Here is a 26,752-nt window from a genome sequence, read left to right on the forward strand (position 1 = left end):
AGCAGAGCTGGGCAAATATTGATTGGGATCTCCTGGCAGACTGCTAGATGATTTGTTGTAGATTGATGAAGGGTTCTGAATAGCAATTGTTTACAATAGCAGCAATAAGAAGATTTCGTGTTTTAGAGTATCTGATTTACAGTAACTCGGATGTAGACTTGTATGTCCATTTACCAGTCAGTGTATGCCTCTTGTGGTAGATAACTGACTTTGCCCCCAAACCAGCTTTTCCAATCTGTCTCCACCCACTGCCAATATTTTGCACCCAGTTTGTTTTGTGAATCTCAGGGTTCCAGTAAAAAGCAAAACAGATCCCCCAAGCCTAAAGTCTGCTCACACTTGCTTTGGAATATCACCACTTCACATACATTATCTACTCAATCTTCGCACCAACTCTGCACAGTAGGTTGGCATTATTAGCTTCCTATTACAGAGAGTGAGCTGAGTCGGACAGGCTTGCACCACTTACAGTGCAATTGTATGCACTTATATGGAGACGTAAGCCTCACTTAGTTCAGTGGGACTTACTCCCAGCTAAACGTGTATAGGATTGCAGCCTTAGGGGGTTTATGACTAATCAAATTTTAGGGATTTTAGCTTTACCACTCACCCACTTAACTAGGGCTGCAGAATTTAGGTTGCATACTAGCCTGGAGAAAGCCCCACTGCATATGAAAAAATTTTTATTAAGATTTTTTACAGATGCATATTTAACAAACAAAATAGGTTTCATAACATCTTTTCATTCTATTGCGGACTCCCTCACGTCTCCCGCTTCCACTCTCATCATTAAAAACGAATTTTTCCAAGCAAATTATCATCTTGTTTATACTCTTAAGTGCAATATTTAGGTTAAACTCAAATAAAAAATTATAATTTAATGGTAGACAGTTATTTCTGCTCTGGCTTCCTTGTTAGGATTCAACCAAATTACAGTACTTTTGTAAATAAATCTTAAATTTCTTCCAGTCTTCTTCAACCCTCTCCTCTCCCAGGTCGCGGATTCTGCCAGTCATCTCAGCCAGTTGCATATAGTCCATCAGCTGCATCTGCCATTCTTCCAGTGTTGGTAGATCTTGGGTTTTCCAACTCTTAGCAATAAGTATCCTTGCCGCCGTTGTAGCGTACATAAAAAATGTTCTATCCTTCTTTAACACGTTCTGGCCGACCATGCCCAGAAGGAAGGCCTCTGGTTTCTTGGTGAAGGTATACTTAAATACCTTTTTTAACTCATTATATATCATTTCCCAAAAGGCCTTCACTTTAGGGCAGGTCCACCAGAGGTGAAAGAATGTTCCTTCATTTTCCTTACATTTCCAACATTTGTTATCAGACGAATGGTATATTTTAGCCAATTTCACTGGGGTCATGTACCATCTATATATCATTTTCATTACATTTTCCTTCAGAGCATTACATGCTGTGAAGTTCAGCCCGGTAGTCCATAACCTTTCCCAGTCCTCAAACATAATGTTGTGCCCAATATCCTGGGCCCACTTTATCATAGCCGATTTAACCAATTCGTCTTGTGTGTTCCATTTCAGCAGCAAGTTATACATTTTTGAAAGTATCTTGGTCTTAGGTTCTAGCAGTTCTGTCTCCAGTTTCGATTTCTCCACCTGGAATCCTAACTTTTTATCAATCTTAAACACTTCCTTAATCTGAGCATAGTGTAACCAGTCTCGCACTTTATCTTTCATTTTCTCTAAACTCTGCAGTTTCCAATTGTCTCCATCCCTTTCTAGTATTTCCCAATATTTTGGCCAATTGGCCTCCATATTGGGTCTTTTTCGGGCCTTGGCCTCCAAAGGTGACAGCCACCTCGGTGTTTTGTTTTCTAATAAGTCTTTGTATCTTGTCCAGACATTAAATATTGCTTTTCTGACAATATGGTTCTTAAAGACCTTGTTGATCTTAACCTTGTCATACCATAAATATGCATGCCAGAAAGCCCCACTGCATATGAATGAGTTTTACTTTTGGACAAGCACACATGCTAGACAATTTATTAGTTAATTACTTGACTGGGGAAAATAATTGATCGATTAATTTATTTAAAGAGCTTATATATGTACCGCTTAAATACAATAGTCTCTAAGTGGTTTACACGAATACAATGCAAAAAGCAAAAACCAGTTATTATTTACTCCTGGATGAACTGGGTTAGCATTGCAGTCTAATATTTCTTTACTTGGGTGGCAGTCGCACTACACTAGTCCTGCTCTCTGAACCAGTGTGGCATAGTGGTTAGATTGTCAAGCTAAGACCTTGGGGACCAGAGTTGAAATCCCTGCTCATCCATTAAGTTCACTGGATGGCCTTGGGCCAGTTACCATGTCTCAACCTAATCCCTACCTCACAGGTTGTTGTGAGGGTAAAATGGAGAGGCGGTAAGAACTCCTTGAGCTCCTTGGAAGAAAGGTGGGATAGAAACGTAATAATAATAATAATTCAATTCTTGAATTAAGCCAGCAAAACATTTTGCAATCAGAACTATGTTCTTAGGCATTATCCTAAACATATTCACGAAACACACTTCCGATTGCACTGGTAGTAATACAGTGGTACCTCATGTTACAGACGCTTCAGGTTACAGACTCCGCTAACCCAGAAATAGTACCTCAGGTTAAGAACAGATGAGAACAGAAATCACGCAGCGGCGGCGCAGCAACAGCGGGAGGCCCCATTAGCTAAAGTGGTGCTTCAGGTTAAGAACAATTTCAGGTTAAGAACGGACCTCCAGAATGAATTAAGTTCTTAACCCAAGGCATCACTGTATGTAGGAAACTCGCAATAATGGGCACAAAGTCAAAAAATACCATGACCTGAAAGCACAATACAGAACTACATACTTCCAGAGGTACGTTCTGGAGGCTCCTGCCAAGTTGCCAGTATGATAAACAGGTACTCTCTTCTTTTGTTCTGACTCTTCACCAATTTGTGACCCAGAAGGGTTTTTTGTTTTTTTTTAATTTAAGTAAGCCCACTGGGTTTGGCTTTGATGCTTTGCAGCTATGGTTATGTGTTTAATAGTTTTTGTTATATTACAGTGCAGTTTTAGGAGCCATATTCCCACTGTGAGAGCAATAAGTTAAGCAAATACAGTGGTACCTTGGATTACATACGCATCAGGTTACATACGCTTCAGGTTACAGACTCTGCTAACCCAGAAATAGTACCTCAGGTTAATAACTTTGCTTCAGGATGAGAACAGAAATTGCACGGTGGCAGCAGCAGGAGGTCCCATTAGCTAAAGTGGTGTTTCAGGTTAAGAACAGTTTCAGGTTAAGAATGGACCTCAGGAACGAATTAAGTACTTAACCCAAGGTACCACTGTAAATTCCCAAGTGCCTTTTAGCTTTCATGGCTATATTTGTGATCCCATGGGAAAGAAGATCACAGGTCAAGGCAGAATCATAATAGGCTGTTGTGAAAGCTGTGGAAGACAATAACTTTCTGCCACCTTGTGGTCAGTGAACATAGTATTAGGATCCTATTTGAAAGCAATCTTGCATCTTGAGCCAGAAAGGGAAATCCACCCAAGTGAGAAGGCAGCCTACATACTGCATATGGTAGGTATAGATGCAAACACATATATGCACTGAGGCCCCGCTGAATTGGCTGGTTTCACCTTTCGATGCACAAGGCACATGCATTTACCTTGTCTACTTATGTATAACTAGGGCTGGAGTAGGGCTTCCCTTTCCCAGAGGGCCATTTCACTTGTTACACGAGCAATATTACATGACCATTTCACATGTCACATGGGTTGGGTGTACACTCAAAAAGATCCTGTAGCCTTTCTGCAACAAGTGTACCTATACGATACATTGTTTTAAAACACCTGTTTGTGTCACTTTCAGCCTTGATAATTTGGGGTGTCTTCTTTAAAATTGTTAAAGAATCAAATGTGTATGAAGAGAACTGCTCAGCCTTTGTAACTCCTTTTTTATATTAAAAAATTGAAACAGAATACTGTACTGGAGAGTTGGCACAATCCCATGTATATTTTGATGCTGGGAAAGACCTCTCCTCAACCTTGAACCCTTTAGGTAGATGTTCAATCCTGTGACAGTGTTACAGTGCTTTTATGATGTTTTGACTTTTTTTAGTTTTTTGTATTTATATTTTACTTTTGCTGGGGGTTTTGTTTTTGTTTTTTGTAAAATGGGATTTCTTGAGCAGACAAGCATAGGATTGTTCTACGTACTAAGTTACTATTTTGCAAACATTTCATACTTCAGACCCAGTTCCAGTTCCCTTCTCTCATCCTACCTGAGCCCAGTGTGTATTATCAAACATAAACCAGAACATTTGTGGTACAAAAAAGCTGCAGGAGTTTAGTACGAAGTGATGGGAGATGCACTGATGGGAAACAAAGCTGTGTGGGCTCTTTGCAGTTGCAAAGAACACCGAAAGCAGGAATGCCCTATTGGCCAACCTGCATGGCATCAGCAGTGCAAGTCATCATGAATGCAGTTTTTATTTATTTAATTTTTAAAAAGATGTCTGAAGCTTGGAAGAATATGTTCGAGGCCGTTCTGATTTTGCTCCAAACGGGTTCTGGTTGTCAGGGCCAGCTGGCCCACCTATAAGGCAAGGTGAGGCAACGCCTCAGGCAAAAGGATCCACAGCATAGCTGTCAACTTACAGATTTGAAAATAAAGGACCAGCAGGCTCGAAAATAAGGGATCAGCAGCCAAAATAAGGGATTTTCAGAGCACAGGGAGGTTCAACTTCTGAGCCCCTCCGAGCCAAAGGCTGAAAGCCCAGCCAGCAGCCAAACGAAGCCTCAAGCAGTGGTTCCCACAGCGCAGCAACCCAGCAAAGGGGATGCGGCAAGGAAAACCACGTCACCTCTCCGCTGGGAAGTGCTGAGCAAAGGCGAGTTCCCAGGCAACGTGGCCGATTTGACCGGCACAAGGCATGCAAGCTCCACCCTCCCACGTCGTTCTTAGACTCCTTATTGGGTGAGCAACACAGCCAAGCAACACAGTTGGAGCCTCCCTCCTCCCTGGCCAGCAGGGAGGGAGGGAGAGGAGCTGCTTCCTTTGAAACCCGGGAAATTTAAGGGACATCATCAATAAGGGACAGGAGCGGGGCACAGCGCTGGGATAAGGGACTTTCCTGCCAAATAAGGGGCGGTTGACAGCTATGATCCACAGGGGTGGCAGATCCTAATGTAGATCTTCACTCCTCCTTTCTTTCCTGGCAGGGAGGAGAGCACCGTTTTGTGGTTCACCTCTGGTGCCAAAATGTCCTGGGCTAGCCCTGCTGATTGCGAAAGAATAAAAGCATATTGTAACACACACACACACACCCTCATATACAGGTAGCCTTGCTCCGCCCCTTTTGCCAGTGTTACTCTACTCAGTTATTCCTGCATTGCAGCGGGTCGGACTAGATGACCCTCAGGGGTCCCCTTTCCAACCGTGCGACTCAGCAGCCACGTGCTCCTCCCTCCTCCAGTCTGCGCTGCCTCCGCCGGCGGAGCCCAGAAGGAGCCGCGATATGGCCTATCTCTATCGCCGTAGCGCGCTCCGGCCACGTGACCGGAGCCGCGTGGGCCCGAGCGGGGCAACGCAATTGGTTGGGCGCCGGTCCGGCGCTCACGTGGGCGCGCGGGGTGCCTTCGGTGCTGCGAGAGAGCGCCGAGTGTTGCGGGGGGAGGGCGGCCCGGCGGGGAGGGAGGGAGGGAGGCGGCGGCGGCGGCAGAGGACGATGAGCGGCGGCCGGCGGAAGGAGGAGCCGACGTCGCACCCGCAGCAGCACCTGGTGGCCAACGGCGGCGGCGGCGGCGCCTTGAAGGGCTCGCTGTGGGGCAAAGCGCTGCGGAGCGACTCCGCCTGGGAGGACAAGGTGAGGCCTAGGCCGGGCCGCGCTGCCTCGGCGACGGGGAGCCCCCAGGCCTGGAGGGGCTGCGTTGGCCGGAGCCTCGGCTGTGGCGGCGACTCCCGGGGTCGTAGTGGGACCTGCTCTGCTTCCTTCCCGACGGGACTCCCGAGGTCCACCCACCGGAGTCCAGTGCGAAGGGGGAAGGATCCTGACTCCCGTCCTGAGTCCTTACGCCCCCAAACCCACGGCTGGTTACTCCCCCCATCACCACCACCTGTCATTTCAGAAATACAATTTATCCACTACTAGAATATATATATATATTCAAGTGGCTTTCCTAGTAAATATCACTACCAGGCGGCTTATAATAAACACAGCGTGCAGAATAGTAAAAGCGGGGGGAGCCAAAGGCACCGCTCTCCCTATTTCTAACACTTGACTGTCAGGGCTCAAAGTCCGTGGTGGTTAAACAACTGGGCGTTGGAAAGCCGTTCCTGTCAAATTTCAGATTGCTCTTACGTTATTTTGTTGACCACCCCCCTCGCCCCCGCCTGCTGGAGGCAGGCTGTGGAACTGGAAATACTTGATCTGGATTCTGGCTCTGCTATTGCCTTGTAGGAAGTCCTCTGACAAACTACTTCGTAGTCCGTGAGCTTTGACAGTATAGCACGCCTGGGAGAAAAACCCACTGAATTCTGTGGGATGGTCTTTTAAATAAATAGGGTTGGGCAACACATATGAAAGTGTTTTAAATTTGACAGTGAGTAGCACCAGTGGTGTTAAATTTTTATCATCCCAAAACATTACCGTTTTTCCTCCAAAAGTAGGGTGCCTAGTAGGGTCCTTTGGCTTTGGTTCTTCTGTTGTCTCCTGATGCCCATTGAGTGGCTTATCTTCCTTTTATAAAAATATCATAGAACAGAACCAAGTACGAAATGCACATTGGCTGGTAGCGTTTGACATTTACAGTGTTGGTCTTAGTGATTCAGTTCAGGATCCTAGTACTTCATGTTAGAATATTTCCTTAATACATTAGAAGAAACTTAAGACTTATCCTTTATTAAGTGGGAAGTACAGTTATTTATTATCTCCATCTCATCTAGCCCAAAATGTATCTTCAGAGCTTCTTCTTTTTGTCCAAACGGGCATTTTGTAAGATACATGAATTACAGATCCATATGAACTTTGATTTTTGTCTCTTCTCCACAGGATGAATTTCTAGATGTGATTTACTGGTTCCGGCAGATCATTGCTGTTATTTTGGGAGTGATCTGGGGCATTGTTCCATTGAAAGGATTTGTGGGCATAGCAATGTAAGTTTTTGTTTCTTCTTGTTTTTGTTGTTATATATTGGAAAAGTTGTCAAAAGAAATTGGAAACAGCTGAAATAACAAGATGGATAATTCTAAACCCTAGATCTGAAATTCATTTCCCATATACATTGCATTATAAATCGTTGTGAGTTGGCAACTCCCAGATTGTGAGCCTGCAATTTTTTTGCAGTGTATTTTGTGGGAAAATAGAGAATAATGTCTTTCTTTCACTGGATAGAGGGGGGAAAGGGGGGGGGGGAGTTGGATACACATACCCAGAAATGTCTAGAGGAAAACAAGTGGGTTTTTTTTTATATGTAGTGCTTTATGCAGTCAACATACAGTAACACTAGCAACTCAGAGACCTACATATATTTGGCATCTCTCTGTCTCAAGAGACAATGGAATATATCTCTGGGGTAAGTCAAACCACCAGAGAATCATGGTGGCTGCTGAAACCAGTAACTCGTAACTGCTGCATCCTACATTGTTTTTGCTGCCTTAGCAGCACCAAAATGACCATTCCAGGGCACAAGCCTGGGTAGGGTGTATGGAGGTTCTGGGCTGCCCAAATGACAAGACGTCCCTCTTGGCTTCACTGTGGTCCAGAGGAAAGCAGAGCAATACATTTGGCACCAGCTGAGCTGCCGGAAGGAGGTGTACAAGATGCTATTGAACTGTCTTAGGGACTCCACTCTGAACTTCTGTACGGTTTAGCCCTTAGCCTTTACTTCTCCCAAAGATGTCCAAAGGCAGGTAGACCTTAATATAGTTGCCTTGATATTTGAAATGTTTCAGTTCTGTACATGAATAGCGCCTAAAAATGTTTTTGTCTGTGAAGTTGGTTGGTAAGAATGTGCTGTATCATCTTAGCTGTGACAAAGGAATATAAAGTTAGTAAACAATATACCATTTAAAGTTCTTGAACATGTCTTAGTCATCCATTTTTGTAAACTCTGAGGTCTTTGTTGGAGTGCTGGGAGGGAGGTTGGCGATTTCAGACTAGTGCTTGTTGTGGCCTTGCTTGCAAATTCATAACCACATTTAACTTCAGGGCATTAGGGTAGAAAATGTCAGGGAGAAAGAAATCCAGTGTGGGGAAATTCAGTTGCTTCATCAGTTTAGCTTAGCTTGAATGCCATTGTGGTGTAATTATTGGCATACTGATCTTAAAGAACCCAAGATTTAAATCTCTGCTCAGTCATGAAGTTCATATGAGGTGACTTTGAAAAGGACCTAGAAATTTCACCTGGCAAGATTGTTGACTAGAGCTGGCTATTTGCAACATCCGACGTGATTTTTGTACTGATTTCTGGTTTGTATCTGAGCTCAGTTCAGTATTGCCAATTATTGCCTTTATCCGAGTTAGGATATTTTGCTTGTTGGGTAAGCCTGCTTTCTGAGATCATCAGGACGAGCCCCTGTTGTTTGTGCTCTTCCACCTGAAGTTCAGTTGGTGGGAATCTTTAATATTCTCTGTTGCCAAGCCTAGATTAAGAAACACCTTATCTGGGATATTTCAATCTCCTTGCTCGGGTCAGAAAGGTTTACCTCGCCTGGGCCAGTTCACTCCAGCAGAGATCCCTCCGTGGGCCGGATTGCGCACACGCGGCCTCGATTTCTGGCATCTGCATCTGCGCAGACACAATTTCCAGCACTGCGGAAGCAAGTCCCCGCACTGCGCCACACTGCGCTGGTTTAGTGCAGCGTGTAGGGACTTGCCGAGCGGGCGGCTCAGTTCGGGGGCACCTCGTGGGCCGGTTAAACAACCCCCGTGGGCCGCTTGTGGCCCATGGGCCTTAGGTTGCCTATCCCTGTCCTTGATGTTTAAAGTCTCTGTCTCCCCATCCCTTGGAGGCCTTTGGCTTACTGGGTGTTTGACTTAGATCTTTTTTTTTCTTGATGCCATTTCATAGAATCATAGAACTATAGATTTGGAAGGGACACGAGGGTCATCTAGTCAAACGCCCTGTAATGCAGGAATCCTGTCCACAGTCATCTGTAGGTGGATTTGAACCACCCAGCATTTGAAACTAGCCGTCCTTTTGCAAATGGATGGAGATGTCCAGGCACCACCTTTGGTGCCTAGCATCTCCACCTGCCTGGCTGCAGTCAGGTGGTCTGCCTGGCAGTGCAGCAGCAAAAGATGCACGTCTTTTGCTGCTGCACTACCCTGCAGACCAGCTGATTTGTGTGGCAGCGCAGCAGCACAAGATGCATCTCTTTTTTTTTTTTTTTTTTTGCTGCCAGGTGAATCAGGTAGCATGGCAGCATAAAATATGCATGCATGCATGGCATGCTGGGTAGCATGGCAGCATAAAATAAAACAAAATGTCTAGGCGCCATATTTTATTTTAGTGCCAACAACCCAGGTCCCACATGGCTCCTATCTTTCCTATTCCAGTTTCTGACACTGAAACTACCAACCTTCTGGTTAACAGCCAGACACAGTGACCCATTGCACCACCTGAGAATTTGTTTTTATCATTTGCTGTCTTGTGTGTGTATGAATGTTTTTTTTAAAAAAATATTAACTTTTTGGTGTTAGCCATCTTGAACCCTTCTGTTTGAGACAGAAACGTGGCATACAATTTTTTAAATAAGATAAATATATTTTGTCAGTCTTGTAAATTTAATATTAATATTGTATATTTAATATATTAATTAGTATAAAAATATGCTGTGTCCTCACAGGTAGCCCTGCCTTGAAAAGGGCAGAGTAGAAGAAATGAATCTGACCAATGAACCACACACCACCAGAGGCTGTCCTGCTAATGCTCTATTGAAAGGAATAAGGGCTACATAAGAGCATAGTAGTGCTATTCTGCATCTTCCATTAATTTCAATGCAGCTTGCACAAGAAAACACCCTGGTGGAGTGTGGCTGACACATCTGGTGTCTTTACATTGTGCAAGTTGAAAGTGATGGTTTCCAATATGCTTCTTTCTCCCTTCCAGATTCTGCCTGATAAATGCTGGTGTCCTGTACCTCTACTTTAGTAGCTTCCAGCAGATAGATGAAGAAGAGTATGGTGGAACTTGGGAACTAACGAAAGAAGGGTTCATGACATCTTTTGCATTGTTTTTGGTAATCTATACTCCTTATTTGTTGACTGTTGGCTCTGAGCACACATTGTAAAACAAGTGACAGATCACCACCTAAGAAGCATAAATATATTTAACTAGATGGGAAGGAATCAGAGTGAGGGAACAAACAGTATAAATTACTTAAGAGCGCAATAATTTTAAAGGGTAATGTACAGATTATAGTACAGAGCTAATTACAAAGCTTTTTATGACCTGTATTGTTTCAGTCTTATTCAAAAAGAGGAAAGCAAAATACTGAATCCAAACATCAGGTTCTTCGCTGCTGATGTCCTCTTGTTTGTACTTCCTTTCAGGTTGTCTGGATAATCTTCTACACTGCCATCCATTATGATTGATGAAGTCGGCCAAATCAGTTGTATTCATAAGTTGAATAATACTTTAAGAAGCAGCCTCTGATGAACTGGGGGGAGGTAAAATAAGCCCATTTTTATACCCGTGGTCCAAGGAGATGGGACAAGCCAAATGGCTTCTAAGAAGAGAAATTGAGCCTGTCTGATTATTTAAAGAAATGTTGCTTTTGCAGAACTTTTTAAAAAGCCATCACAATGTTTTGCAAACAATACAAGACTGTTCGACCTTTCAACCTTCTCTGTGATTTTGCCTGGTACAGTGACGGCAAACTTCTGTATTCTAAAAGGGTGACCTTATTAATTAATTTGTGTCCATTATCTTGCCCTCTCTGAATGAGATCGAATCAGTTTGTGACTTGTCTTCCGTTCGCTAGACGTATGTTTTTAAAACCATAAACATCATGAGGCATTTGGTTGGAGGCGAACTCTACAGAAATGATTACGAGAGCATAGAGTTTAATGGTTGTCCTCGGCTTGTTTTAAGAAAATTAAAGATCTGATCTGATAATTGATTGTATTAAGTATTAATGTCTTTAACTGGTTCATTCAGGGTTACTTAAATTTTGGTTGCTTAACAGTGTTATAACCAGAATCTTCAGATTATTTCCTAAAACTTTGTCATTAATTACTTATGGAGCAAGTGCTGAATTTACCTGGCTTAATTACTGAACTTTCACAAACAGTAACCATGGTTTAGGAACACAATAATGGTTCAGTTAACAAATTAATTCAGTTCTCAGAGCCTACCTCAGAGTTCAGTGGTCTAAATGCACAAAACAACTAAGACGTATTTCAGAACTCAGTTACTTCAGGATCTTTCTAGGATTTTGAAGCTGAAACACAACACGCAGAATAATTAAAGCAGCTAAAGTCCTGTACACAAAATTAACACTTTCAGGGTGGGAGTGGATTGATCTACAATTTCAATTTTGATGTTTCTGATTATTAAATAAAGACATTAAATATAACCATGTTGGTGGCTGTACGTTAGTTTAGGTCACTTACGATTTTTAACTGTAGATCTTTTCTAAAATATGCATTACAGTCTCCATGGATATATTTAGGAAGTAGTCTCTTCTAGGACCAGACCTGTCTGTTCTTATCATAATCTCAGATGAATGGGCAGAGAGAAGAGCTTTGCACTAAGACTGCCTTATGGTGACAACCTGACTTGAGTCTTAACACACTGTGGATTAATTCCTAGTTCTTCTTAGTCTTCTGTTAAGCCCTCATTTTTGCATTTTTGACTTAGCAAGGTCACTTTCAACGTACTGTCCTTAAAACTGCTATTTTCTTCTTCGTTGGTTAGTTGTTAGAATTCTGCCAAAAGAAATGAAAGCCTGAAGTACTGTATGTGCTGAGAGCCATGGCAGGTGCTGCTCTTGCAGGCTTCGTTGCCAACTAACAGCCTCTGTTTATCTGGTTTGTGGATTTAATCTCTCATTCACCTCATCAACCAGAAGGAGTCACTTTTTCTCCTCAGAATTTTCATCTCTGCTGGGTTTAAAATTCCATTTCTCAATCAGCATCTGATTTTGTTTACTTACACTTTCAGTCACCTACCAAATACAGTACATCATTTTATACATGAAAGCTCTCTAATAAATGTCACATGATTAAGAAGCTGGTATGTTGCTTTTTCATTTGTACTGGCATGCTCTTATTTCAGACAATGGCTTAAATATTGAGGGCTGACTTCTCCCTTAATACTTGCTTACTGGATTAAAAAGGATGACTAGTATTACTAGCCTATGTGATCTTAAAAATTGGTTCTCATCGCGTAGTAAATGAAGTTCTCCTGTTTTCTTTGAAGTAATCTGTTGTTGTGCTATGAGTGTTTGGTCTTTTGCAGTGTGATTTCTCATGCCTGACTCCCACAATACATTGATTTTGCATAAACATTTTGCATTGGATGCATACTGCCTGTGGCAGGCGCTCTCAGTACAGGTGTGATGCTGGGTTTGGAAGCATCCAGGCGATTTACAAACAGCCCTGCCACCGCTTGGCAAGCTACTTCTAAAACAGAGGTGGGGGATTTGTGGCCCTCTCTAATATTGGAGTATAACTGCAATCATCCCTGATCGTTGTCTGTGCTGGCTGGAGATGGTAGGACTTTGAGTCCAACATTATCGGGATAGCCACAGGTTCCTCATCTCTGCCCAAATGAAAACTTGGGGAGTTTCAGAAGCAGCCTTCAAGGCAACACAAAGCAAAACTTCCATTTGCATATGTGAGCCTTTGTATCTACCCAAAGTCGCTCACTAGAGTATCTTGGTTTTGTGTTATAATTTACAGATCATGAGGGGATGATCATTACTCTTGCTTTATGTTATGCACTCTATGTAATTCCATTGACTTTATTTCATACTGGTTGGGCACAGTCAGGAAACAATAACTTGTTACTGGAAAATCGTTCTTCCGTTGCCCTCAGAAATGTGGTGCCACAGTTTCATCTGTGCTTCAGTCTACTGAAGTGGAATAACCAACTTCAGCCCAGACTTTTGAAGACATCTATCTATGATAGGTACAGAGTCAGCTTGATGTGGATTTTACTCATTGGTGTGCTAAGAACACGATCCTTGATGCTGTGCCTGATTATTATTTTTCCAAATCAATGCCTGTTAATACAAATATGAACAGGAGACCAAACCAGCAACCATTTCTAAAGTGTTTGAGACCAAGAACACTGAAGATAACACTTAATGGCTTAGCATTTTATCCAAATGCATCCATGCTTTGTTTTAACTAGGATTTGTTGAACAAGTTAGGATAGGCTCACGTGGTGGTATGCTTCATCTGATACTGGTTTGCCCTCCCTGCACATACCTTGCTAATACCCTGAACATCTTTCCATTGGGCAGTTCCAGAAGCATAACAGGGAACACACAGCCTCTGTCTGAACACACACCCTGAGCCAAGCACAGTATCAAAACATTCTTCCACCTGTCACACACCCCCCCACAGAAGTTTGTTGCCATCATTTATTAAGCCTTTCCTTCCAACCCTCTGAAACAAAATATCTTGCAGCAAACCTCAGACTGCAACCTTAATCAGCTGTTAATAAAATTTGTTCAGAATATGTGAAGGTTTCTCTTTCAGATAGGTTAACCATCCTGTAGCAGCTTTAAGGGAAATCTCATACCCCTATCTTCAGTAATCACTATATCCTAGCTTCCAGCCACATATCCCAAGGGAGATTGCTTCCAGTTCTATTCCCACTGAGCAAATCCATCTTTGTCTTGGAAAAGAACATGGCTATGTAAAATAAACTCTTACCAGCTGACAAGTTTGTCAAACCATCCTCTCTAGCACAACTGAACACTTGAAGCCATCACCCACCTTTCTGAGGACCAATCCTTGACTCTCACCTCTCCCACTCTTCCTCCACTACCAGTCCAACTCATTCACTAAAAATCTAAATTTTTCTTCACTCAGAAAAGTTATGGTTGGCAGGAATCATAGGTGAAAGCAAAAGCTCTCTAAAAGTGGCTTGTACGGCTTTGTGGGAAGTTATGTGTTTTCATTTTGTTATGTTATTTATATACCACCCTTACAGTCATAGAGCCAAGACAACACCATACAAAAAGAATATTTAAAAACAACATTTATATAAAAACTACAAAACAATAAGAGCTAAAACAGCAGGATCTAAATTAAGTCATACGCAGGGTGCTGGACAGGAAAGGTCTCAGGGTGGGAGATGGGTAATTGTTGCAAATGAACTGACCTTGGGCACCTCTAGATTGTCAGTATTTTGCAGGTGGGATCCAAGCAATTAAGGTGCTCTTGTCACTACCGTAGCTGTCAGGAAGGTGGTGAGAAAATGCATTGTAAAGTGTAGAATGAGTGAACAATTAACAAGAAGATGTATAAACACCCCACAAATAAAATGAGATGAATGCCAGTTGTCCTATAACCTCCCCACAAAGAAATTGAAATAAAAGCTCAATAAAAAATATAATCTAACCTCCATGTAAGCTTTATAGATGCAAATCAGGATGAATGTTCAACAAATAAATTGTATGTATGAGTAAGAGCTCATTTTCAGTGCCTGATGAAAGCAGCTTCAGAAGCCTTCAGTGAACAAGGCCCACCTGGCGCACAGGTACAGCATCCTCAAGGTAGGTTGGGATGTTCCTTCAGGAAAATATCTCTTCTCACTTTGCAGGTGTTGTAGAGATGAAATACACCACAATCACTTGGGCAGTCTTCCTTGGCATCTTGCAAAGCGGAGAGGGATTTCCACCTTTACACCAGTGTGTAAGCCAGAACATAATTCCAGAAAACGATTGTCCAGAAAATAGGGCTTTGAAAGCAATGGCTTGCTATAACACAGACCAATGCTGTTATGTTGGAGGTGGGGTTTATTAGAAGCCTATAACCTGGCAGTTCCAGCATTCATGCTTCTGTCTCCCAATAGAAAAATGGTGGTTCTTGTGAGCTTTTAAATTCTCTCTCCAAGATCTGGCTCAGAGGGAGCTCAGTTTCTGAACCAATACTTGTAAGAAGCGTGCTGTGGCTTTTGGTACATAAATGTGTAAGCATCGCAGAAAAATCTTCTGGAAAAAGCATCCATCTGCTTGGTGTCCACAGTAGCAAATTCCTCGGGTGTCATAGCCAGATAGTCTCCAATCTGAGGGCAGGCCTTGACCACAGGAATGTTAGTTCCTTTCTCATTTTCTAAAGAAAAACAGGGACAGTTTAAAAAGAGTCAGCTAAAGATTATTATTAGTAGTAGTTTTCAGTAGAGATTGTACTGTGTTACAAAACAAAGAAACATGGAGAAGTACATATAGCATCTGCATTTTTTATTTATAGAATCATACCAGGAAATGGCAGAAGAGAGCTGAAGAGTTTTTGTGACACACGAGGAGACCCTCCCCAGAGCCCCAAAAAGACATCGGTGAGGACAGAGGGAGCCCTAAAGAGACTGGAGGCACAGCAGGGCTTTGTTTAGGTTGCTCAGCCTCCTCACCTAGCAGCTGACGCCTGGGGTAGCGCAGCTGCTGCATGTTGCTGCTGCTTTTCTGTGCCTCCTCCAGCTGGCCCCAGAACTTCAACTCTAGCTGGAGAGAGAGTTGTGTGTGGAGAGAAAGCTGGAGAGCAGGCGGGAAATGGGCATTTAGAGCCTTTTTAGAGGGTGCCCCCCACTTTACTCAATTTCACTTAGGCTCACGGGGGGCCCAAAATGTGACCCCTGCGTAAGTGGTGGGGGTGGATGTAGTTAAGCATTGTGTGAGCTTGTGAAGAGCAAGACAGTAATTATATTTGTTGCCATGATTCAGCAGTGCTGAAGAAAGCCATGTCCAAGTGAAAATAGGGAGGAAGTAAGAACTAATGGGAAAGGGAGAGAAAACCTTGGAAACACGTGTTGAAGCTGGCGGAGCTCTGGTTTTTAGAATAACCCCCACAAATAAGGCCCAAGATCCTTGCTTACGCAGTGTGCCAGCCATGCTGTCGAAGAAAAGCCAGGAGTGTCTCAATGGGCCGTATTTAACAAAAGCCACGTAATGGCTGCTTTCTATGCAAAGGACGGCGAAGAGATCCAAGGTGTGCTGCTTTGTGGGAAGGCTGTTGGGTCCTAGTCCTTTGTAAGGATGCTTCGGTCCAATTCGATGAGATGGTGGCTGGAGGAAAGAAACAGATGAATGCTAGTCAGAACTTTTTCGGGCTTTTCCGCATCTTAAAGTGGTGATTATAATGTTCTGTTTCCTTGTGCTAATCCTGGGTGTCACACTTTGACTGTGTCACCCTTCAGTGCAGTGCAGCAATGTAGGCTTGATCTTTGCAAACCTGTTGAACTACAGCAGGAGGCCACCACCTGTATTTTCCAGACACAATTGAAGACATTTTTGTTTTGGCAGGCTTCTCCAACTGCATGAAAAGACCTCGCTGCTTCAGGTGTTCACTTTGCATTGCTTTGAAACCTATTTTCAGGGTTTTTTTTGTACTGTTTTAAAAAAACATTTTAGCCATGTCTATGTAAATAGCCTTGAGACATTAAAAACGTAAAAGGCAAATTTGTAAATGAATTAATAATAATAAACCCCTAGCTGACAGCCCGGTACAGACTGTGCCATTTGCGTAGCTGGTTTTTCACTATAACTGGAAATCTCAGCCAAGAAATTGCCTGAGGTACCTGGAATGTTTATTGTGCAAAGAGGATTGTGGGAGGCTAACCAGTTGGGACATACTTTGGGGTTTCCCAATAGGGAGAATGTGTTATTTCCTAGAAAACAAGTTAGCATGTTATGGAGGAGGAAGGAGAATATGCAGGTTACGGAGTTCTGAAGGAAAGTCCTTGAGGTAAATTTACGAACTTTTTCAGGGAGGGTGCTGTGCCTTTTTCAGCTGCACAACCAGCAGAAATCTAGCAGAGAAAACTATCCACATCTCTACCTACAGGGAGAATGTTGTTTGTTGAAATTGTGCCAAAGCTGGCAAGCCTAATTTTTGCATGCTTGCCTGGTGGGTGGGTAACTCCACATGTAAGTGTGCAAGAAGCTGTAGCAATAATTAGGTGAAAGGGGTGGGTGTAAAATAGCATGGAATGAAAGGTGGTAAGTCAAATTGTAACAGAAATGTGTAACAGATTTGGAATTAATTGGTTAAATTTATGAAAATTTAATAAAAAACCTAAGGACAAAGGCTCATTGTTCACATGGACCATTTGGCTACCTGCTAGCAACTCTTGCCAATGTCATTACAGAACCCTCCCACTGAAATAATCATTCATTGCTCCTTTGTACCTTAGAAAGGTTCTCAAACAGTTTAATGAGTTTAGGATGCAGGAGGGAATCCAGTTGGCACCGTGAGCATCCGTGGGCTGCCTCTCCTCCACAAACACAACACACCCGTGGAGCTACAATCATAGAAAAAGAACCCAGGTTTGTTACAGTAGTCTTCAATCGGTTTTTAGTAACATCAAAACCAACCAGAATCAAATCTTTGATTTACCTTGCTCCACCATATCTGTGAGGTCAAGCTCGAGAGAGGGATACACTGATGAAAACTTCTTATAGCTCTTCCCAAACCTAGGCATCTGTAAGATGAGGCATGAAGGAATCTGGAAGAAACGGACATTTTTGAAAAGGGTTTGTATGTGTTTTGCTGTAAGTTGGCTCAAGATGGAGTGATCCAAATAGAACTGCTCCTGAATAGATCGTTCTTGGTTGTTGTTGAGGTCTTTAAAATACTGAGAATCCAATATTCTAACCTTGAAATATACACAGTGCTACCTAAAGCCAGTTGCATACCTCATCCAGCTTTAAGCCATATGAGAGCAGGGATTTTTCCAGTAGCTGCTGCACAGTGGGCACTTTGATTGTAGCATCTTTCTCTGCAAGGATCTGGTAGCAATTATATTCTAGCACTTCATTGTCTGACCTAAATTTTCGGGGGGGAAGAAGTTTTGAAGCTCAGTTGTTTCAAAGCATATTATGTACGTGTAGATGTATACCAATGTTAACCCACTATCACAAGTGCACTGTCTAGTAAAAGTCTGTACAAAAGTGGCATGGAGGATGAATCACTTGCTCTAAGGCCAGCAAAACCACACACATTTGTCAGCACCAAGATCTACTGCAGGAATATATTCATTGCATTACAAGAGAGAGCAACAAATACTACCTCCGGAGGCTTAACTGTGGAGGTGACTGTGTGCAACCCATAGCTTTTTCTCTCCAGTGTTTGCCTGGAGGCAAAGAATCTGGGTCAAGCCATACCTTCCCAATCAAAACAGCACAAGTAGCTGTGTATGGCTTGACTACTACCACCATGTTTTAAAAAAATGTCATTATTGGGGTATAATATTGACCAGGCCGTTGTTTTCTTGCTTTCAAGTTGTTTTCCCTGCCCTCTCATTTTCAGCCAATTTATAGAAGCTGTACCTCTTAGGCAAATTAACAGATTTGTGTTGGGCTCCTTCCTACTGAAAAACTTCACCTCCCAACCTATCTCAACTCTATGCCGTCTGTCCTCATCCATGTGACACAGCTAGGCTCCCACCCACACCCAGTGCTGCAATGAAATGGGCTCCAATCCCAGGTCTTGCCTAGTCACCAGATTTTATGAATCCAAGAGTTGGCATCCCTAGTCACATGGTAGATATACTGCCCTGGTGACTGGCCCTCAGAGCCAAGATAAAAAAAAGATCAACAGATCAAAGCCATACCTGATTTTGAGCAAGGGTTCTACAGCCAAGACCTCTCTGAGAAGGACATTCAGAAACTCCTCTGGATCTGTCAACAGGAGTCTCTATTAGGATAGCAAAAGGCCTGCAGCAATGTGCAGAACTATACTCCTAGTTTGCACACTCTTCATTTGTGGACATATTCCAGATACTTCAAAGTGTCTGAGTGTATTTTTTAGGGGAGGAGGGAAGCAAGCAGTGGCAAAGTGACCTCCCCGTGTCCCCAGAGGTGCATTGAATGGACTATGATGACATTGTCCCTTACCTTTCTCTTCTGTAACAAAGCTGTCACATCGCAGCGACCTCCTCAAGTTCATCACATTCTCAGCTCCCACATAGCCATGCCTGGGAAAGATCAATACTTGCATGAGATATGTGCTCGCCTGCTTACAATGAATGTTCATTAATGGGCAACCCAGATCATCTAGGAATGATGGTTGCACCTGCCTGCTCACAATTTTGTCTTTAGCCAGAGAAAGAAATGTGTGCTGTTGGGACTGCCTGGGAAAAAACCAGCCCCAGGGAGCTGCAAGGGAATGCAGCTGCTATGGCAGAAACTGATGCTGTTTCAAGGTTAATCCTGCTGTGTCTTGTCCATGTTCAATGTGTATAATTACATTTTTTTAAAAAAGCTAAACATGTTGTTTAGTCTTTGACCAACTACAACACAAAACAGCCTGCATTCTCTCCATGAAAGTGACCTTGTAATAGACAGCCCTGCAAATTCCTATCACTTGGGGGAAGTGGAAAGTATCAAGGGAAAATACTAGATGAGCCATTAAACATCAGCTCATGCCTTCCTAAAAAGCAGGTTCATTCAATGGTGCAAAGAAGATCCTTAAAATCTGCACCTGGAAGCAGATGTGCTGGTGTTTGCATGATAACAGGGAGATTTCCTTCAAGGGCTACCTGAAAAAATTAAGGTTATAGCTCTATTTTCTCTTAACAGAAACTTGTTTTATGAATTCCATGAAATGTATATAATGCAGTGAAATGCACAACTTCATTAGAAAGCATGGGTGGGGAACATGTGGCTGTCCAGATGTTGGCTGGTGCTGGTGGAAGCTGCAATTCATCATGGCTGTTGGTCAGGGGTGAGAGGAGTGATACTGCACCCCATCTAAAGATGGGGTGGTGCATCCTGTTTGACGGCTTGAGGGGAAATGGGAAGTGCTGCCCCACCCAGCTGCTGCTATTACGCTGCACCCCTCACCTAGGTTGTGCCTCTGTGGTGCAAAGCAGCAGCAGCAAGTTCTGGTGAGATGTCATCAGAAGTCAGCATTGATGCCAGTGCTACTTCTCCAGCAGCACTGGGGCAAGTGGGCATGCTGCTACAATGTCAGTTTAGCCTGATTCATTTCCCAACCCCCTGCTCTGTACTAATTAACACAGGCCAGCAATTTGCTCTTTGAGAAGCTGTCGTAATCACACCAATAATTACTTCTGTGGACAGTTTGATCAGTTCTTTCAACCACTCTGCATACTAATTTTCACTGGCCAGGGGAAGGAGTTCTTGCTCTTTGTGCATTTCCTAAAATAAATAAGGCGGCAGTGGGGAGCCTCTGGCCTGTGGGCTAAATCAGGCCTGGCATAGGTTCCAGTTTGGCCCAGAAGGCCATTGCCCCCAAAGGTAACAGGTGACATCAGGTGTGGGGCAGGTAGAGACACGGCTGCAAAGAAACCGCTGGGAGCCTTTAAGTGCACTCACAATTGTTACTTGACAAGTGAGGCTTGCTGCAGTGCCAACTGGCTTATCAGTGGTGACAGCGAGCCCAGATAGGATCTCCAGCACTAGAGAGATCCTTGAAATGCTATCGTGTAATCAACATGGTCCATGGGAGTGGGGAGAACAGGATCTGGCCCCACTAGCTGTCCCCTACCTCTACAGTATGGTATTTTCTATTATTGACCTGCTTAATTAGGCAGGATGAAAAGTCCAGTCCAAAGTTCCCTTATTCTTATAATAAATTACAGTCCATCACTGAGCACATGAATACCACAGATAGAGTACAAGCACTTTGAACATGCAATGGAACTCACTGTCTCAAAGGCTGCACAATCTGCTGCCTCAAGATTTGCTGCACTGTTGCATCGCGCACGTCAGATGAATAGAGGATGCCATCCAAGGCAGAGGAGAAGCTGAATAAACTGCAAAGAAATGTGCACATAAAACACATGAACTGAAATAGAAAAGGAGGTCATCACCTTTGTACAAAATGGGTACCATGGCCTGCTACTTCCTAGTGTAGCTGCTGATGCAACTGGCCCTCCAAGGGCTGGGTACCATTTTGGCTTCGTCTAGTAGTCAATGTGCAGCAGCTCATCATATGCTGCTAAACTACAGCTTCCATCAGCTCCATCAGGCATGGTCAGTGATGATGATGGAAATTGCAATCCTAAAAAGAACCATGTTGGATCAGGCCAATGGGTCATCTAGTCCAACATTCTGTTCTCCAGTGTGCCATCATTGGAAGCATGAAAGCAGGACATGAGCGCAACAGCACTCCCCCCCCCGGCCATTCCCAGCAACTGGCATTCAGAGGCATACAGCTTCCAAATGTGGAGTCCATCTGTAGGGCCCACGTTGGCTATTCCTGGTCTATTTTGCAGGAAGGACAGGACCATGAAGATTCCAAAAAACCAAAGCACTATGATCAGAAAAAGGCAGCAAAATAAAGGGGAGAAGGGTTTGCTGAATGCATTGCTGAATGGAGGAGGCAGTGTGGAATGATGGAGAGACCACAGAGCTGGACCCCAACAAGAGCCAACACTGAACAAACCTGTAGAGGGTAGTGTCTAGGTAGCAGGAGTTGCAATGCCCCTGGATGCCCTTCATGATGCCTTCCATCTTCTGCAGGACGTCATGTTCCCATGCTGTCTCAGCATCATCCTCTGCCAAGTGCTCCATTATGTAACTGCCTGCTAGAAGAACAGTTGGGGTATGGTAAATGATGGTCCTGTTATTAACCCTGCCTTCACCATGAGAGCCAAAATACCTAAAGCAAGACATATGGGGAACACACGGCTCTCCAGATGTTGCTGCTGAACTCCAATTCCCCTCAGCCCCAGCCAGCATGATCAACGGTCAGGGATGACGGTAGTTGTAGTCCCACAACTACAAGATGGAGTAGGGCTGCCATATGTCCAGATTTTCCTTGACATTACAGGGATGACATCCAGGGGGGCAATTTGTCCTGGATCTTTGGCAAGTAAACTAAAAAAAGCTCAACAACTTTTGGGGTGTCTTGGTTTTTACTTTTCAAAATATGGCAATCTTAACATTGAGGGCCTGCAGACCCCCAGGGAAACCTGAAAGGGGATTGCAAGAGGGACAGTCTGAACGTTCTTACTCTCCTCCCTGTGATCAGAATTTCAGATCCCTGAGGACTGTAAGGCCCCTCCCATGGATGCAAGACTATGATGCCTTGAAATACTGCCCTGGGTTTTATGCCCAACTGCCAAGCAATCCAAGCAATTGCCTGGGGTGGCTGGATTTTGAGTTGCATCCCAGCACTCTCTGTGGCACTGGAAGAGATCTTGTGAAGTCCCCTTCAGATCACATGGTATTGCTGCTTGCTCTTGCCCTGTAAGTTTGGGGGAAAAAATTTGCAGTGGGTCTGCCCTAATGACAGAAAGTGGCAGGAGGGCAGGGGAACTTCAGTAGTTGTATTTATTTTTAACAGCAACTAGCTAGCACTCACTGCCCAGGCAAGACTAAGGTTCCAGCTCCTTCCCACTGAGTTATGTGGGGAGCCACACCCAGAGAGGGGAAGGGCACTTCTATTACCTAACAGGCATGTCTCTTACAGGTGCACAAACACACTACCAGGCACACCAAGGTCACGAAGCACAAATCATAACTCATTTGTTTGTGATCTTCCCGGATATCACAAGAACTAAGAAATTAGGGGACAATGATCTCAAAACCATGGATCTCTTTAATAAGAAATATTGTGCAAACAAACTGGAAATTTTAGGGGACTGAGGTCTTGCAACTTCATCACCTACTCTTACCTTTCTTAAGGGATCTCTGGCCAATCTCTTTGCACCAAACGGGATTGGTAATGCTGGAGCTAACAGCGACAATCTTGCTTGCATCGATTTTCAGCCTGGAGGAGCTGTTACCGAGGGCAATAATTCCTGGATCCTGGTTTAAGAAGCAAAGAAAATAATAATCGGTGTTGAGAATACTGCTTTTTTGAAGCAATAATCCATACCAAGGATGGGGAAACTGTATCAGTTGGACTGCATCTCCCATCATTCTTGATCACTGGCCATGCTGATGGGAGCTATCACATCCCTGATCTATATTTTCCCTCCCAAACTTATTGCTGCAATGGCAGTACCAGTTTATTTTAGGGACAATTCCATTTGCCGAAGGTAGTGCCTTATGCATTTAAGAATGGTCATATAGGGGGGTATCATAAAGTATATATTTAAGGATAGGTGATAAAGAGTAAGGGATGCAAAGATGCATAGAAAAAGAGGCTAAAGGATTAGGGGATTCAGAGAAGGACCTGTGATGAAAAATGGGGAATCTGAAGGCTTTGCTCCACAGCAACTAAAAGCTTGGCCATTAGCAGGAGCAGAACAGTACCAGAATACTCTGAAGTTAAACCCTGCTATGGCCTCACCAGCAACTCCACCTCAATGAGGACCATCCTCAGCTCTCCACTGCCCGGTTTCCTGCGCCGTTCCCAGAAGCCCCTCACAATACCAACAGTCGCCACTCTGCCATATCTTAGTTGCAGCACATCGTGGATCCTCAGGCAGCAAATGGAACAGAAGAGCTGTTCATTGCAGAACAGGCTATGCCTCTTTTGTGGGCTCTCAATGGTGAGCAACAGGGCAGCCTGGTGTCGGCTGAGAGGTCTTATGTGGCTGCTCATCACGGCTATGACAGGCCTGGACTTCATGTCAACTATACGACCTTTGCTGTGCTTGCCCTCCACAAAGCATCCTATGGACCCCAAGGGGATCTTCTTCCTGCCGGCACAGATCTCTCGAGTTACAATGAAGGCCTCTTTCTTCTCTGGAGCAAAATCCATGGCAGCAAATACAACCTGTAAACATGAAAAAAAAACAGGATAGGAGATGATTGCCTTAGAGGCTTGCAAGAGACAAACTCAGGTTATAAATGGTTGGTGGGGTTTTATAGTGTGACCAGGGCTGTTGCTCAACTGAAGAAATTCATGTTCATTAATTATAGTTGCAGACTAATTGACTTCTTGTATATAAATAAAAGCAGTAGTTTGGAAATCGAATGAATACTTCAACTATTTTTAAATCATGCAAGTGTGTTGCAAGTTTTGCCTTAGATCCATTTTTTATTGTGTGGGACAAAAGAGGACTCTTCTAAGAAATCACTTTTTATCTAGGTTTTTATATTAAAATTATATTTTTAAATAATCTGCTGCCCAGTTAATTTAGAATATAATTTTAATTTATCAAAAATGTTTTAATCAGCTACAATAATTTATATATAAGGTTTCTTACCTGCCCTTTACAATCTTAGGTGAGTTCCAATAATACAATATACAGCTATAAAAACATGTAGGACAGTTGCAATTGTTTAAAATGAGTAACACAAACTATTCTTACCAAAATAGAACAATATAGATTCAGCAAAATAGATGGGTCCTCCAAAACAAAATACCTTAATTGTCAAAGGCCATTTCTACTTAGATTTAAGTTCCATTGGGTTCAATGGGCTTTACTCCCAGGTAAGTAGGTATGCTTAGGAATGCAGCCTTAGTCAATTAAGCAACGCAGTTGTACATATTATAATGACCTGGCATTTCTATAGCACATTTCCTAAGTGCTCAAACGTCATATACAATATTTCAGTAGCCCAGGGATAGAGCGCCTGTGTTGTCCTAAAGATGTTGTTGGACCACAACTCTGACCAGTGTAGGCAACGGTCAGGAATGATGGGTGTTTTAGTCCAAGCAAACTGGAGGGTCTCAGGCTCCTCACCCCTACAATAATCTGTAAATTTGATCAATATTGACAAATGGGAAACAGAAACAACAGTTGATTGCCTGCTGAGCTTAGTTTTGAACTGCAGGATTTCAGCTCAGATTTCTGGCCAGGGACAGCTGCTTCCCTAAGATCAAAAACGTGATGGTTGACACGATGCACTTCTTTTCCTACATGCAGCCCAAGAGAGCTCACTCACCTCCCATCACCGCCACCTCCCAGCTGCACATATTAGAGGCAGTGTGCTCAATGAATAGAATAAACAATAAGAAAGCCCCTATTCATGTTCTTTTTCTCTTTCTCAGGGACCTTAAGGCTATGTTAGTGACCCTCTCTGCCCCAGCTCAATCAATCAATGCACCCTTAGCTCAGAAGGACCATACACCTGCGTTTTTACAGCCTTCTGTAAAGCTAACTTTACCCACAAAACTTTTGCCAGATGTAAGTTAATAGTACAGATTAAAGTTACACTGACTCTTTTAAATCTGCTATTTCCTAATTTTTGAACTCATCACATGGCAAGATGGGAGATATCATTATACTATTTATATAATTGCAGAAAAGGGGAATTGTACAGTTGAAAAAAAACCAAATGCTGAATGTGGAAAACTGCATACCCTCCAACATTTTTCTGATGAAAATAGGGACATCCCATTCCATAATAATCAATTTACGATTTAAACCCCACACATCTTACTGGGTAGCCCCAGTCACTCTGAGCAGCTTCCAACATAATAAAACATTCAACATTAAAAAAGCCTTCCCTATACAGGATTGCCTTCAGAAAGCTTGAGGGTTGGATAACTCCATACCATCCAACATTTCTCCAATGAAAATAGGGACATCCTAAGGAAAAGCGGGACATTCCGGGATCAAATCAGAAACCGGGATGGTTTCTCTAAATCAGTGATGTCCCTGGAAAATAGGGACACTTGGGGGGAGGCTGAAAGTGTGCTTCAGGTTCCCCCTTTCTGAAATAACTGAAATGAAGATCACCATTGGGTTTGAATGGCATTGTAAAACAATTCATTTATTTCAGTGTATCCAATGTTTCGCTGAAGAATTGACCCTTTTGAATTATGGTGCTGGAGGAGACACTTAAGGAAATCAGCCCTGAGTGCTCACTGGAAGGACAGATCGTGAAGCTGAGGCTCCAATACTTTGGCCACCTCATGAGAAGAGAAGACTCCCTGGAAAAGACCCTGATGTTGGGAAAGATGGAGGGCACAAGGAGAAGGGGACGACAGAGGACGAGATGGTTGGACAGTGTTCTCGAAGCTACCAGCATGAGTTTGACCAAACTGCGGGAGGCAGTGGAAGACAGAAGTGCCTGGCGTGCTCTGTTCCATGGGGTCACGAAGAGTCAGACATGACTAAACGACTAAACGACAACAATCCAATGTTTGGAGGGGGAAAGATTTTTGTCTGACATTTTGAATGCAAACTTTCATTTACACATTATAGAAAATACTGGCTGAATGTTATTTCCTCACACCTGTTATATCCAAATCAACCTAAAGACAAAGTCATGAAAGTGGAAAGTTACCAATTTACTAGCTTCACTATTTTTTATTTGTTGTATACAAAGTCTGTCAGTCGCTTTTACATCTAGCCCTACAACGCAGTTTGCTTACCTGACCTTGGCAGGGATCTGATTCCTGGCTTGTCAGTCACTGCAAAGAGCCGGCTTTGCTCTTTTTATAAATAGCAGCAAGGGTGTGTCCTGCTTCTTCTGTAGCAATACAGTACAGCCTCCAGGGTGGATTTTAAGACACAGAACAACATTGGCATATCTAACTTCTGGCCCCGCCCTTGGAAAGAAGACCCACAGCTCTTCTAAAGTGTGGCAACAAATAAGCACTTCCAATGTGCAAAGTGCTTAACAATGTGTGTGTGTGCGCGCGCGCGTACCAATGCACTATCTATCCCTCCTTAACCTTAAAGGAGTAAATAGGATTTTGTCTTCTGCAAGTCTAA

The 26,752-nt window shown here is 43.3% G+C and overlaps 2 protein-coding genes across 3 annotated transcripts; one reads left to right on the plus strand and one right to left on the minus strand.

Moving 5' to 3' along the window:
- The first annotated feature begins 5,687 nt into the window (after positions 1-5,687).
- On the plus strand, positions 5,688-11,113 carry RAB5IF (RAB5 interacting factor). The gene is made up of 4 exons (XM_081913891.1): positions 5,688-5,859; positions 7,045-7,148; positions 10,106-10,235; positions 10,549-11,113. The coding sequence occupies exons 1-4, from the start codon at positions 5,722-5,724 to the stop codon at positions 10,588-10,590; spliced, it is 414 nt and encodes a 137-aa protein (XP_081770017.1). The 5' UTR covers positions 5,688-5,721; the 3' UTR covers positions 10,591-11,113.
- A 772-nt stretch (positions 11,114-11,885) lies between these two features.
- Positions 11,886-26,510, minus strand: LOC309371345 (ubiquitin carboxyl-terminal hydrolase CYLD-like). 2 transcript variants are annotated; one of them, XM_081913889.1, is made up of 12 exons: positions 26,410-26,510; positions 23,431-23,859; positions 22,811-22,943; positions 21,577-21,718; positions 20,837-20,944; positions 19,062-19,141; positions 18,779-18,845; positions 17,862-17,991; positions 17,563-17,671; positions 17,355-17,467; positions 16,043-16,232; positions 11,886-15,285 (listed from the first exon to the last, which is right to left on the minus strand). In XM_081913889.1, the coding sequence occupies exons 2-12, from the start codon at positions 23,842-23,844 to the stop codon at positions 15,086-15,088; spliced, it is 1,686 nt and encodes a 561-aa protein (XP_081770015.1). In that variant the 5' UTR covers positions 23,845-23,859; positions 26,410-26,510; the 3' UTR covers positions 11,886-15,085. The 2 variants fall into 2 exon arrangements, with proteins under 2 accessions (XP_081770015.1, XP_081770016.1); XM_081913890.1 differs by having other exon boundaries at positions 26,415-26,463.
- Between the last annotated feature and the right edge of the window lie 242 nt (positions 26,511-26,752).

This window comes from Podarcis melisellensis, assembly GCF_964234715.1.
Source record: "Podarcis melisellensis genome assembly, chromosome: 6".
Lineage (NCBI taxonomy): Eukaryota > Metazoa > Chordata > Lepidosauria > Squamata > Lacertidae > Podarcis > Podarcis melisellensis.

Excerpts from the sequence above, each read along its gene's own strand:
- RAB5IF (XM_081913891.1), top strand. The coding sequence starts at position 5,722 with ATGAGCGGCGGCCGGCGGAAGGAGGAGCCGACGTCGCACCCGCAGCAG. Across the intron at positions 7,149-10,105 it reads GGATTTGTGGGCATAGCAAT|ATTCTGCCTGATAAATGCTG; the intron begins GTAAGTTTTTGT and ends TCTCCCTTCCAG. Across the intron at positions 10,236-10,548 it reads CATCTTTTGCATTGTTTTTG|GTTGTCTGGATAATCTTCTA; the intron begins GTAATCTATACT and ends ACTTCCTTTCAG.
- LOC309371345 (XM_081913889.1), bottom strand. The coding sequence starts at position 23,844 with ATGGATTTTGCTCCAGAGAAGAAAGAGGCCTTCATTGTAACTCGAGAG. Across the intron at positions 19,142-20,836 it reads ATTGTGCAGCCTTTGAGACA|GCATGGCTATGTGGGAGCTG; the intron begins GTGAGTTCCATT and ends GATCTTTCCCAG. Across the intron at positions 17,672-17,861 it reads ATGGCTTAAAGCTGGATGAG|ATTCCTTCATGCCTCATCTT; the intron begins GTATGCAACTGG and ends CGTTTCTTCCAG.